This window comes from Eucyclogobius newberryi, unplaced genomic scaffold (assembly GCF_026437365.1).
Source record: "Eucyclogobius newberryi isolate DKJ021-1_F unplaced genomic scaffold, fEucNew1.0.hap1 SCAF_14, whole genome shotgun sequence".
Classification (NCBI taxonomy): domain Eukaryota; kingdom Metazoa; phylum Chordata; class Actinopteri; order Gobiiformes; family Gobiidae; genus Eucyclogobius; species Eucyclogobius newberryi.
The window spans coordinates 34,606,663-34,620,503 of record NW_027315768.1 but is presented as its reverse complement, the minus strand read 5'-3'; the positions used below and the strand labels follow the sequence as shown (position 1 = coordinate 34,620,503).

At 42.7% G+C, this 13,841-nt stretch overlaps 2 protein-coding genes across 2 annotated transcripts in view; one reads left to right on the top strand and one right to left on the bottom strand.

Annotated features, from left to right (window-relative positions):
* Window positions 1–6,265, bottom strand: part of LOC140360017 (E3 ubiquitin/ISG15 ligase TRIM25-like) — a 246,013-nt gene extending 239,748 nt beyond the window's left edge. The window contains exon 1 of the mRNA XM_072445314.1: window positions 5,621–6,265. Coding sequence (XP_072301415.1) covers window positions 5,621–6,174 — 554 coding nt within the window. The 5' untranslated portion in view covers window positions 6,175–6,265. The remainder of the gene's footprint in view (window positions 1–5,620) is intronic.
* The window catches only part of fkbp7 (FKBP prolyl isomerase 7), a 10,053-nt gene extending 2,230 nt beyond the window's left edge, over window positions 1–7,823 (top strand). Inside the window, exons 2-4 of the mRNA XM_072445323.1 lie at window positions 2,351–2,502; window positions 3,787–3,914; window positions 7,352–7,823. Of these exons, the coding sequence (XP_072301424.1) occupies window positions 2,351–2,502; window positions 3,787–3,914; window positions 7,352–7,513 (442 nt within the window). The 3' untranslated portion in view covers window positions 7,514–7,823. The remainder of the gene's footprint in view (window positions 1–2,350; window positions 2,503–3,786; window positions 3,915–7,351) is intronic.
* Window positions 7,824–13,841: the final 6,018 nt, after the last annotated feature.

Sequence of the window (13,841 nt, the reverse complement as noted above, 5' to 3'; positions counted from 1 at the left end):
CTGCAAGGCGAACATGGTAAGATGAGGAAGCATGAAAAGCCAGAGCTGGGGAATTTTTTTTTTTTTTTACTTAAGGTAATATGCGAATGAGAAGATGAGAACCTGCCGCAATGCTAGAAACAGAATCTTTGAAAATACCTGTGGCTAACATGTGGCGGCGGAGCCAGACAGCTGAATGTGACATGAAAGTAATTTAGTGGAAGCATGAATTGTGAGCCTACGAGGTGTGAAGGTTGCATGAGAAAAGAAAAGGAAGCTTGAGAGTTCGCTTGAGAAGAGTAGGAACGATGAACAGCATGAACAGAGGGCGAAAGAAAGATTAGCTTAAGCCAGAATGATAGTGGATGGTAAAGAGCCAGCGCGTAGAAGATGGTACGTTGATGGTACATGCAGTAAAATGTAGGTACAGAGGAGGGATAGAGGAAAGCATGTTGAGGGAGTCGAGTGCAGCTGCAGCAGAGGTGATGAGAAAGTTTGAGAATAGAGGGAGCGTTTGAACTCAACATTGTTAAGACAAGCTGGGACATTGCCGAGTCCCTATGAACGTTGTTTAATCTTGCTTCAAATTGAGTTGTACAACCTGGCTCCCGCCACCAGGGGGAGCTGAAAGGTCGCGCTGCGGCCCGTGGAGCAATGGTGACGTCATCAACTGCGCACCTCCGGACGGACGTGGAACCAGGAAGTGAGGCTGACGAAAACATGGATATTTATTGACGTAGCGTCTGAAAGAAATGTCCACCGGCTTTGGCCCGGTGCGCCCGCTGCGGTACGGTCTCTGATGTCCACCTGAGTGGGGACGCGCGCCTGGCGCAGCACACGGAGCGAGGCGCGGAGCGAGGCGCGGAGCGCGCCGGCCGGCGCGGGAGCCGTGCCCCGCTCCGGAAGCTCGGATAGCGCCCGGTTAAAATGAGGGGCAGAGAGCGAGAAGGAGCGTATGGGTCCAGGCCGTTGCTGTGGAGTGGAGGTCGGTGTTCTGTGTGGACGCCCGGAGGTGACATGGAGTGTCCCGGAGGTGGGGTCCGTGAGAGACGCAGGTGCGGAGGAGCTGATGGTGTTTGGAGCTGTGGAGTCGCGCTGGGTGAGTCCTCGGGGAACTGACCGACTGAATGTTTCAGACTGAATTGCTCAGATTGGGAACGGATCAGAATCTGAGGAAATGGCTCATGGTTGGTTTGAATGAACGCGCTGTACTGAGTGTCTCTCTGTCGAGAGAGCAGAGACAACAAGAGATGCTGGGATTGGCCTCTGCATATATAGGCCTTCTGGGCAATAAGAGGCGTGGTTAAAGAGTGGAGGTGTGGCTGCTGGGGAAGTAAGAGGTTGAGGCGTGGTCCTGCTCCCGAATCTAAGTTAGCGATTACATCTCCAACTACACTAACAGTTGTAATGTTGATTTATTCTTGATTATAAAAAACAAGTTTGTGTTTTAGTTGATGATTATCCAATTTCCACCCAGGTTTTAGATAAAAGGTAGAACACAGAACAGATACAGAGAGACGTTGAACACCCTCGGTCTAGAGTCGATCCAATTCGTCCATTTTTTAAATAAGATCATTCGTCCATACGACAGGTTAAACAAACATTCCACTAACACGTATTAAACACAATTGTATTTCAGATTTGACGAAACATTTTGCCCGTTTGTCCCCAGTTTGACCATTTTTGTCAAGTTTATAATTGTACTTCCTGGTTGGACGTGAGCACAAATATGACACGGGTAGAGGTGATTCCACAGCTGTTACCATAGCAACCAGACTGTAAACAAGAGCCAAACTCCACATAAATGCCCACCGTCCGAAGACATGTATGTGTTAGGCAAATTGGCCCAATGGACAGGTGTTGAAAATTCTGCTACATACATTTAAACATAAAACACTTAAAACATTGCATCTGGTTCGTCCAACCTATGCTATGTCCTTAAATAAATAAAATAAAATAACACCTTTATTTAGTCCAACCATGGTTTAAAGCGTCTCGCACACTGATGACATCACAGAGGGATTCAGCTCTACTTCCTGTCATTTGAAAGTCTTATTTTTCAAAATTTCTTCACATACTGCAACTTAACGGAAGTAAAACTGTGATATATTTACCACAGGTTCTACAGCACCAAACTAAGGACTGGACTGAAATTATTCTAGAAGTTTGCAAAATTGATAAAATTCCACCCTTTTGACTAAATGGGACTGATGTAAATGGGACGCCCCCTCTCTGTGTCTTAAAAATCTGGAAATAAAAACCCCACTTGTTGTCACTAAAAGCTATATTTAGCTTGTCTTACGGGACGCAGCGAGGTGGGGTTTCCCATTCGGTCAGGTTCATTGCCGTTTCTCTCCGTGTTCTGTGGCAGCCGCTCGGACAAGGCGGGGCACCCCCTGTGGATGGTGGTGGGCGTCGGCCAGGTGATCCGGGGCCTGGACGCCGGGATGTTGGACATGTGCGTGGGAGAGAAACGCAAGATCACCGTCCCCCCCGAGCTGGCGTTCGGGACCAAGGGGAAAGGTAGGATGCAAGTAGGAATGTGGGAACACTTTGTTTGAGGGCGCTCCTGTAACGAGCGGTGTCAAGACTATTGGGTTCATCGATACTCGAGATTATTCGGGTCACAGTATAATTGTGAGAACCAAAATAAACTCATAATTGTGGCAGTTTTTGAAGCAAAACCGTGTATTTTTAGTTCAATCTATCGTCCAAAAAATAGAACTAAATAGAACTAAATGTTTTTCTCACCTTTAACTTTCTGACAGATGAAATAAAGCTAAAGTGTGATATTGTGACATCCCTCACTTTAACTAACTGCTCATTTGTATATTCGCAAGTGGTGCATTTGGTATTAATTAGTATTTATTCTTCCCTAATTGAAGTCTTATCCTGCATAACCGTATTCTGCAGCTAATTAAACACTTTCCTAGGACTAAACTCCTTATTACTGCTCATTAGCTCAGTATTCTGACAGTTTTTGGACATAAAGTATGATCTTAGTAGAATTTTCTTAATACGGTTGCATTTAGGAGCTAGCGGTACAAAAAATGTACTTTTTATTAATTGACGCTTATTCATGTACAAAAATGTCACCATAAAAAGCTGTAATAAGGAGTTTATTAATAGGAATGTGTTTATAAATGTTTAATAAGAAAATTAGATCATCAATAACGACGCAATATATACAAATTAACGTTGAATTAACCAGTTACACGTATGCAAATTAGTTCATGTTAATACGTGTATATGTGTAAATAAATGGTTGCTGTAAATGTAATTATTATCGAGCTTTGTGTGTTACAGATTTGCTAAATTGTTGAAATATCTCGTGACACTAAATTTGACGAAACAGAATAAATATTGTTTATTAGCTCCCCTTAGCATTGGCAGCGTTTTGTGTCACTTCATTGGACATTTCAAATATTACAAATCACTCTTTCCACAGCAGTTCATTTGTTTGTTGTAAAACGAGTTGAGTTGCTTTTTTTGAACGTTATTTTCTGGGGTAAATAATCCAAATCCTTAATTAATAGTGATTAATATGATTTGTTGCTTGTCTACTACTGTGAACACTTTCATTCAAATACTAACTACTAAAAACCACTCCAAGAACCCCTGTTTGGGAAACACTGAGGTAGAGCTGCTTTGTGCATGAGCCGCTTTAAAGTCTGCCCTGTTCTCTCTTTTCTGCATGAAACCCCTGAGACTCTGGTACTCACATTATTTGAAGAGCTTCAGTCCTTTTACTTTGTTACGTTCCACCGTTGGTTCATATCTTCTTTATGCGTTTCCCTGTGTCTTCAGCCCCGGTTCCTCCAAACGCCACAGTGATTTTCGAGGTTGAAGCTTTGGCCGTGAACAGAGGCCCTCGCAGTATGGAGGCTTTCAGTAACATGGACCAAAACAGGGACCGCAAACTCACCCAGGACGAGGTAACTTCACCTTCAGAAGGACTCGCGTTATTACTTTTTCAACTGCACATTTCAAACACCAGCATGAATGAATTATAAACACAGAACATTCTCTTAAGCGGAGGTGAGAATCTAAAACGTTTACTCAAGTAAGAGTGCCTTTACTTCGAAATAATGTGACTTGTGTGGAAGAAAAAGGCGGCGGCTCAAAGAAATCAACAGTAAAAAGTACGAGTAAAAGGTATTTGGGAGAAAACTACTACTACTAAGTAAATGTAACGGTTAGAGTAACGCCTAATTTATGATTTGAAGGAAGGACAAACCCTTAAATAATGCACAAAGTCTGTTTTTATTTGTCAAAAGATGGACTCGTTCTGTGACTCTGAGACACTTTTACAATTAGGATTTAAAGTCAACACAAGACGCACTTAAAATCTACAGAGAAACAAATACAGATAATGATTTTGATTCTCCAAGTGTCATATTTAATCAATTTTATAAATGTAATGTAATAATAACCAACAGTATTTTCACTCAACATAATGTACATTTCAACACAAACATGTTTTTCTTGAATATTATTACCATGTGGTTTTAAAATTACTCAGAAAAGGTGACCCCAATACAACCCTTATAAAGAGTCTTTTAAACCTTTATCTAATTATTGAGAACTCTAAGATAAGTTATTTGAGTTTAGGGAAATGTGCAGTGCCTTCATTCCAGTCAATACAGACTCCAGCGTAGAGAGAGTGAGTGAAAAAGTCTGGACTCTGTGGATGAGGCTCATGGTACTTTCAGAGACGCTGTAAAACGCCTAAACCCCTGTGGTCCAGGTAAACCCCGATTCTGGACGAGACAGAAATGAAAGACTAGTTTTGCTACAGACTAAGGCCCAGGATTTATCATCGAGTCCAAATCCACATTCTTCAAAGTTTCCTTTTCTCTGAATATCTCTGTATGAAACTGCTATATAAACATGCACTCCGCTCCGCTCCGCCTCCCAGTAACATCGGCCCGTCAGACTCTCTCTGCTCAGGACCTTCTCCCAGAAACCGAATGTGTCTGAATGATCAGGATAACTCTGGTATTGAGGCATAACTGTTGCTCTTCTGTTTCCATCAGACAGAGACAGTTTGGTGTGAGCTGTGTTTAGGTCCAGAGTGATTTCTGTATAATATTGTAAGAAGTCCTCTCTGGAGCTGATAACAGTTGGGAACAGTAAAACCTGGACTGGACTCAGAGTGAGCTGGAGTTTGTCCCTGAGCGCTGACACAGCTCTGGTCACGTCCTCAAAGTAGCTCCGGGGCCCTGTCTGAATCCTGGCTGGCTCTGTGCTCTGTGTGTCTGTGGACAGTGAAGCGTAGAGCTGTAGAAACTGGTTATGATCCGGAGTGAGGGACAGTGTGTCCAGCTCAGAGATGCTCCTCTTCAGCTCAGCCACGTCCTGCTGCAGTTGGTCCTGGAGCTCTTGGACTGGGCTCAGTTGGGTCTGCTCCTGGGAGAGGATCTGCTGCTCCACTTCAGAGCCTCTTTTCTCCAGGAGAAGGACCATCTCTCTGAAGCTGTCCCTGCTGCGCTGCACTGCTGTCTGGGCAGAGCGTCTGATGTCCTGAGCCTCCTGTTTGAGCCTCTTCAGGTCTGTGTCTTTGTCCTGGAGGCTCTGGAGCAGCAGGGCCCTCCTGGTCGGCAGCTCTGCCTGTTTCTGGGCCCTCTCTGAGGCAGAGGACACTATGTCGTGGCCCTTGTGCTGGTCTACAGAGCAGAGGTAACAGATGTTCTGCTGGTCGCTGCGGCAGAATAAATCCATCACTCTGTGGTGTTGAGAGCAGATGTTTTCCTGGAGCTTGTGGGACGGCGCCACCAGCTGGTGTTTCTGTAACGCTGCAGCATCATAATGAGGCTGGAGGTGGCTCTCACAGTATGAAGCCACACACTGCAGACAGGACTGGACAGCTTTCACCTTCCTCCCAGTGCACACATCACAGGACACATCCTGAGGTCCGGCATAGCAGCGGTCAGCAGGGGGCGCTGTGAGCCCAGTCTTCTTTAGCTGTTCTACTAAACCTGCTAACATGATGTTTTTTATGAGGACAGGCCTGGGGCTGAAGCTCTGGGGACACTCAGGACAGCTGTAGAGCTTCTTCTCGTCCTCTTGGTCCCAGTGGTGTTGGACACAGTTCCTGCAGTAGCTGTGTCCACAGGGAATAGTCACCGGATCCTTCACTAGATCCAAACACACTGGACAGAAAAAGGCTTCTTGGTCGAGTGCTTTCTGCGCCATCTCTCCTGGATCAGAGCGACTGAGAGTTTGACTTTGACACAAATGTAACTAAAGAGTGAGAGCAGTGGGAGGAGCCAGTGGGAGGAGCCAGGCCGCACCCACAGCTCTGTGTAGATCTGAGGAGGAAGCAGGAAGCACGAGCAGCAACACTTTAAAGACACACAGCTTTTTTTTTTTTTAGAGTTTAGACAGTTTAAAGTCACAAGTAAAACAATACAAAAGGTAATAAAAGAGACTCCAGAGTCTAAAGGGTCAGTGTAGTTCAACAGAGCTTTGGTACGAGGCGCAGCTTTTAAAAACCCATAAACTAATATTACCTTTATCATTGTTGTTTCTAGATAAAGATAGAACAGTTGTCATATTAATCTTGTGGCTTTAAGTCCTTTTAACTGTCAACAATTGTGTCTGTGTTTGAATAAGAACAACTTTATGAAGCCATTATTTATTTCAGACCAACTGTCCAGGGCAAATGCAGAAGCCTTAACACAGAATGATGTTACAGAGACAATGTTCTGGTGCTATTTTTCCATGAATGTGTGATTTTATGAGTTTTAACATCAGCCTGTCCAGGGACAACCGGTGGAAATTAGCACTTGGTACATTTCTGTTTTTCTGTTAAAGTTAATATAATGTGCACTGTCCCTGTCACGTTAAATAAAATTTATATTTTTATAAAACTTATATTATTATACAAACTAAACCTTGAGTCAAGTTACAGTTGTAAATAAAATCTGCATAAAATAATTGAATGGAAAACAGGAGCATTATATATTTGTTTGTTTAGATAAACACCTATCAAACAGAAATGTAGACCTGCAAAGTAAATGCATCACAATCTTTCAAAATTAGTCACATTTTCATAAATATATCATAACTCATAAATAATCCATAAATAATCCATAAATAGTGTAAATCTACAGCAGCCCTGGAACACTAGATGGCGATATTGTAAAGGGGTTGGTGTTGGTTTGAGTGACTTTATCTCTTCTGTTTAAGAAAACAGGGAGATATTTTGTTGTTTGCAGAGTATTCACCATTTTACTGTGATAGGCCCCCTGGTGGCAGAAGGGAGAAGTATTTCTACTGAGTGGCCTCAAATGACTCTTTTGTTCCTGTCAAATAGTATTCTCTACTTCTCAAATGAAATAAATGTGTGGTGCTTGTGCTTCATTTGCAGGTGAAAGAGTACTTAAAACAGGACTACACCAAAGTGGGAAACCCTCGAGACGACGCATTTTACCACAAAATCATGGAAGACATTTTTATGAAGAACGACCACAACCGTGACGGACAGATCAGTGCAAAGGAGTACAACATCTATGAGCACGACGAACTGTAGCTCACGAAACCTGAAACACCACTTGAAGGTGTAATTAGACGTAACACTGAGGTTCAGTTATTACAGGAGGCACTGGCTGAACACACTGATTCTAAAGGTGCGTGAACGTGGAGGCTTTTATTCTTGTGACAAGTACAAAGGACAATCCACTCAATGTGTCACAGCTTTTATACTATATCACTGCATGATGTCATCAGGTGGTCATTTAGTAAGTCTTCTTGACTAATCCAAAAGATAAAACTTGTTCTGTCCAATACTCATTTAGAACTTCATTTCCACTTCAGCTGTAACAGTAAATTTAAATTCATAACTCATGAACTATTGTGCTTGAAGAATCATTAAAGGTCCCATATCATGCAAAATCGACTTTTCAGAGCTTTTAACCTTCTTTCAGTGCTATTGGTGCCTCATATGTGCCTAAAGTGTTTTTTTTTTATTGATTCCTGCAGTTTTTAGCGAGAGTACAGTCTATATCCTTTTCCTCGGATCTGCTAACGGACGGGGCCAACTCACAGCAACGCGCCATAATCACCGCATGGCCCCCACCCCCCTCTCCCTTCCCCCCTCCCCCCCCCTCCCTCCCCCCTCCCTTCCCCACACCCCCCTCTCCCTTCCCCCCTCCCCCCCTCCCTCCCCCCCTCCTCTCCGATCTCGTAGAATAACAGCTTTTGTTCTCCACAGTTTTAGATCAAATTTGTGTATTTTATTTTTAAGTAATAAAAGTTTAAAAATATTTTGTGTGGAGTGTTTTTTTAATCAATACTAACAAACCGATTCAATAAAAAAAAAAAAAAAACTACTATTCTACTCAACAATATTGAAAAAAAAATCCAGAATAATTAAAAAGATATGTTGATTATGTATCAAAAGCAATATTATGGTTATTTTTGCTAAACAAGTTTCAAACTTATCATTTGGAGAAGCAAATAATGAGACAAAAAGGATAAATTAAAACATTTGACACAATATTGACTCAACAATACAAACTATGACTGTTCAAACTATGACTGTTCAAACTATGACTGTTCAAACTACGACTGTTCAAACTACGACTGTTCAAACTATGACTGTTCAAACTACGACTGTTCGAACTAAACTCATATATTCTCTACATATTTTACATCAGACACTGTTTTTAACTCACTTCATTTGAACTTTCTTTCAGTTCAAATGTTCTTCCTGGTGTAATGTAACTGTATTTAACTCTTTGTCAGATGTAAAAAGTCATGTTCTTATTTCATCTAAAACTGCACCAATGATACTATTTGTCTTCTGTTTGTTTCTCTGTAGATTTTCACTGTGTTTTGTGTTGACTTTGAATCCTAATTGTAAAAGTGTCTCAGAGTCACAGAATGAGTAACACTGGTTCTACAATGGTGAAGGCAAACAGCATCATCTTTACTCTGGGACTTTCAAATCAACAATAAAGTCATCAATCCATCTGTTTTCATGTGGACTTTTCTGTCTCAAAACCTCAAATACGTCACAAATAGTGAGATTAGAAAGTGAATTGCAGCGTCATTAACAGCAGCAGTGGAATAAGAAGAGATACGTTTAATGCTTTATTATATTGTGGAACATTCAGGTAAAGCAGTAACATCGCTATGGAGACGAGCAGATAAAGAGTGCCATTTGATTCAGTCAGATACCAAGTAATACCATGACAAGTATCGCAATATCAATCCGATACTTTTTTAGTTTTTATTCAAATACCATGAACTGAGGCTGAGCAAAAATATGTCTGTTTGCCGTAACCCGACTGACCCGGTAAAAAACTAGCTAAGGCCGCAGTTAGTTTATGACTTGGTTTACGGATTTTTAAATGAAATATATTGAACAGGCGGACAAAATATAAATATAATTTCAATTTCCAAAGATTTTTTCTTCCGGGTTTTCTCAAAACGGACCACGGTAGGAGAGCGAGGAGACGCGGCGCACAGGAGTGTGTAACAGTAGATTGAGCGTGTTTTGCATCAGTAGAACTGACACTTCTAAGTGTGCACCATGGTGTGCACCTGTAGTCACGGCAAAACGCGCTGGAGGAAATGTGGTGAACGGGTTTAAAATGTGTATTTGCGATATAAAGGAGTTAGCGCTGCGCACAGCAGACAGGCTAACGGGCGCGCGCGTCTTCACATGCTCTTCTGGGGCCGCGCGGGGCGCGCAGGGACGAACCTGCTCCGTCAGTCCGACTCCCGCAGGAAAAATTGCTTCACACGCTCTTATCTTTTGACTTATTACCACTTTTTATATTTCATTTAATCCTATTTTGCCTTGTCGGCGGTACTTTATAAAAAAAAAAGTATAAGAATCTATTTCATTTCTATTGTAGAAATCAATAATCTAAGTGCGGCGGATCCGTAAACCAAGTAATAAAATAACTGCGGCCTAACTAACTAAAAAAATATCAGCATTTTGTCAAAATGACACCAAATTCTTTTTTTGTTCTTTATCTCGCCGACTCACCGACTGTTTTTTCAAAAAAGCACCATGTTGAATAATTTTGCAGTGCTGGAAAACTTCTCTATCATCCCACGGGGCAGATAACGCGTTGCACGATGTATATCCGTCTATATTTTAGGTCCTCCATAAGCTTCTGTATTGAACAGACCATGTAGGAGTGAAACTGTATTTATTTATTTTTTGTTGATTTTACCACCGCTCATGTCGTTCACCATCATGGTGTCAATTTAATATTAAATTTGACCTGCGCACTTTAACTTTGCGCTTTGCATTCTGGGAGGGAAACACGCCCAGCAGCGTAATCACAACCAACATGGCGGCGCCCGTGTCCCCCGCATGTTCCCCCCCGCTCGCCTTCGCTACCAAAATAAAGGAAAACGGCGTACAAAAGGTTGATTTTATATTTTTTGATTGAAATATCTTAAAATGGGGAGATTTAGTCTCCTGATCGGGTTGATCGAGACGTTCTCCATCATTGATTGTTGAAGCCTGACCCCTGGAGGTCACTGCGGGTCAAAAAATGGCGACGATTTGGATAGTTTTTTTTGCCTTCAAAGACCGACCCACTTGAAAAATGTTGGGTCGGGTTACAGCAAACATACAATCTATTTGGGGCAGCCTGATCTAAAAAAAGAATATATTTGTAGATAAACTTCATTGTGATTTATCATTCAAAACTGCAGAAGTTTACACCGTGTTTTGTTTTTAATCAGCTCTTTTTTCCCCTTGATCTGTTTTGTCTTTTTGTGGAGGTGAAAACACAACTACACATTTAAACCCATGGGTCTTATGCATTTTTCTACCGCGCTCAAACAATACACAGATTAAAATGACAAGATTCAATTTTAGTTTGATCCAGCGCGTTTTTCCTCTGTAAAATGCTTAAAAAGTACAGCAGCTGGTCATTTTCTACACTTCAGTACTGTGGTTCTGAACCTTTTTGGAGGTACTGAACTCCACCAGTTTCATAAGCGCATTCACCGAACCCTTCTTAATTTGAAAGATAAAATATGATTTTTTCAAATTCAAATATAGGTATATATTTTACTGGTGCACAAAATGAACCGTGCATCAACATCACTGTGTTCAAAGAACAACATTTTCACACAAAAACAAAAACTTAATCATGAATATTTACTGCATATCAGTGACTTCTGCTGTTGCCTTTCACAGACCAGGGCAGAAATGCACCTTCACCTCGGCAAGTGCCATTCTCATGTCATTTTCGCAACAAAGTCTGTTCCTTTTCTTAATTTTTATGTCCAGCATCCTTGAAAAGGATCGCTCACAAATATTTTCTATTATAGTACAGTAGTTATAGAAAAGGACAAGGGAAATGGCCCCAGAGGCGGACCTTTTGGCCCTTTTGGGGCCAGGCTGGTGCCAAGACTTAACCCTAAAAGGAGGGATTTGATTCAGGGTAAACTCTGGGGCCTGTTCCCTATTACTTTTGGACATTTTGGGGCAAGGCTGGTGCAAAGACTTAGGTGATAAAGGAGAGATTTCATACAGGATAGACTCTGGGGCAATTTTCCTGGTCCTTTTGGCCATTTTGAGGCCAGACTGGTGCCACAACTTAGCCCAGAAAGGAGAGTTTTCATACAGGCTAGACTCTGGGGGTTCTGGCCCTTTTGGCCCTCTTGGGGCCAGGCTATTGCCCAGTCTTAAGCGGCTTCCACACCGCCGCGGCCGAAGCGTCCAGTTTACATTCAAAGTCTATAGTAAACGCGCGTCGAGCACGTAGTGCGTTATCCGCGGCGCGATTTCTTCGTTTTTGCGGCGCGATTGGTGTGTTTTCTTACGCTCTTGACGCTTTGAGCGCGCGTATGAGCCGGCCGATGCGGCCGATGCGGCCGATGCGGCCGATGCGGCCGATGCGGCCGATGCGGCTTACGCAACGCGTTCAAATATGTTGAGGTCTCTGCAGCAGAAGCGTAGCAGCCGCCGCAGCAGCCAATCAGCGCTCACGCTCCAGTGACGTACATATTTCCCCTCGCATTTCCGGTATTCCCCGTGGAATTCCCCAAGAAGCGCCACTTTTTCCTTGCTCGTCAACAATGGCAGACGAAAGACTTCACGGTGACAGAAATAAGCCCGGCGCCTCCGTGTGAGGGTTTTGAAAATCAAAAACGTGAAAACAACGCTCTCGATATCCGCCATTTTACACAATGAAAGGCCACGACAACAACTCCACTGCTCATGCGACAACACCTCTACTGCACATGTGCGCAGACAGCTCGAGCGCGCCGTACACGCGCATGTGTACAGTGGCCGGGGCGTCGAGAGCGTGCGTCCGGAGCGTAAACCTCTCTATGTACACTCGCTCAAATTCTGCGTCGGGCGCGTTTAGGCGTCTGCGGTCTGTACGTAGCTTTAGCCCAGAAAGGAGGGCTTTGATACAGGCTAGTCCTTTTGGGGCCAGGCTGGTCACAGGTCTTATCTCAAAAGGGGTTTTGATACAGGTAAGACTCTGGGCGATTTCCCTGGTCCTTTTGGCCCTTTTAGGTGCAGCTGGTACAAGACTGTGAGAGCCAAGTTTAGTTTATACGTTCGTATGGAAATCTACACAGTGTTGATATTTTGTTATAAATGTGTAATTTTATGTTTCACGGATAAATCATTTGGTTGTTTAAATAAGCTAAATTCATTTTATTACATTTGTTTTATTTGTAGAATTTATTTGTAGTCTTTGCCTACTGTAGATATGTTACTGTCACTTTAAGAGAGACTAATGAACACGCATGGAAGGAGCGCAAAATACAGAGCCAAATGGTTTTCTTACCGTAGTATTCTATTTTTTGATATATATATAATAGCTGTATTTGATTACTCCTGTAAGAAGTGTCACAAAACTGTGGATTAAACTTTGTTGACTATTTTTTACATCGGAGTCCCGTGGGAGTTATTTCTCATCAATTAAGTCAATGTTTTGTCATCTGAATGTACTTTTACTGCACATTTTCACCACTCTTTCTACTGGACTTTCTACTGGACTAAATGGACTTTTAAGAGCTTTTAACCAGCTCATCATTGTTTTCCCTTTTCATTTACACGCCTGGAGTTATATTTGTGACTCACACATGTTTGAGCCGCTTTATTCTGCTTTTATTCTGCTTATTTTTGGCACAAAGTTTAAAAAAACACAATCTCTCTCATAATCTTTGCTTTCCTTAGTCGGGCTGATGACGTTCTGTTTTAAAATGTCCAAAAATATACAATAATTATATGGTTAATGTCATGACCCAGCCACACGGAACTAAAGTATTTATTTATTTGTCATTATTAACCTTTCTTTTTTTACCAGTTTAAATTAAAGGGCTTCATTAAAGAGCGTTTTATCCTCCCAAAAAACAGAGCGTGTCCTGTTCAGAGTTAACGTTTCTGTTTGGACTTTTCTCCCAGAGTCACACAGACGCCTGACGACCTTCTGAAATTAGGACATCAAATTCTAGATGTCAAATAGAGACTAAAACCGGGCCTGTCAAAGCCTGGACTTGAAAACCCCCGTGCCATCTTTGAGGGTCTTTGAGGGTCTGTGAGGGTCTTTGAGGGTCTGTGAGGGTCTGTGAGGGTCTGTGAGGGTCTGTGAGGGTCTGTGAGGGTCTGTGAGGGTCTTTGAGGGTCTGTGAGGGTCTGTGAGGGTCTGTGAGGGTCTGTGAGGGTCTTTGAGGGTCTGTGAGGGTCTGTGAGGGTCTGTGAGGGTCTTTGAGGGTCTGTGAGGGTCTGTGAGGGTCTTTGAGGGTCTGTGAGGGTCTTTGAGGGTCTGTGAGGGTCTTTGAGGGTCTGTGAGGGTCTGTGAGGGTCTGTGAGGGTCTGTGAGGGTCTTTGAGGGTCTGTGAGGGTCTGTGAGGGTCTTTGAGGGTCT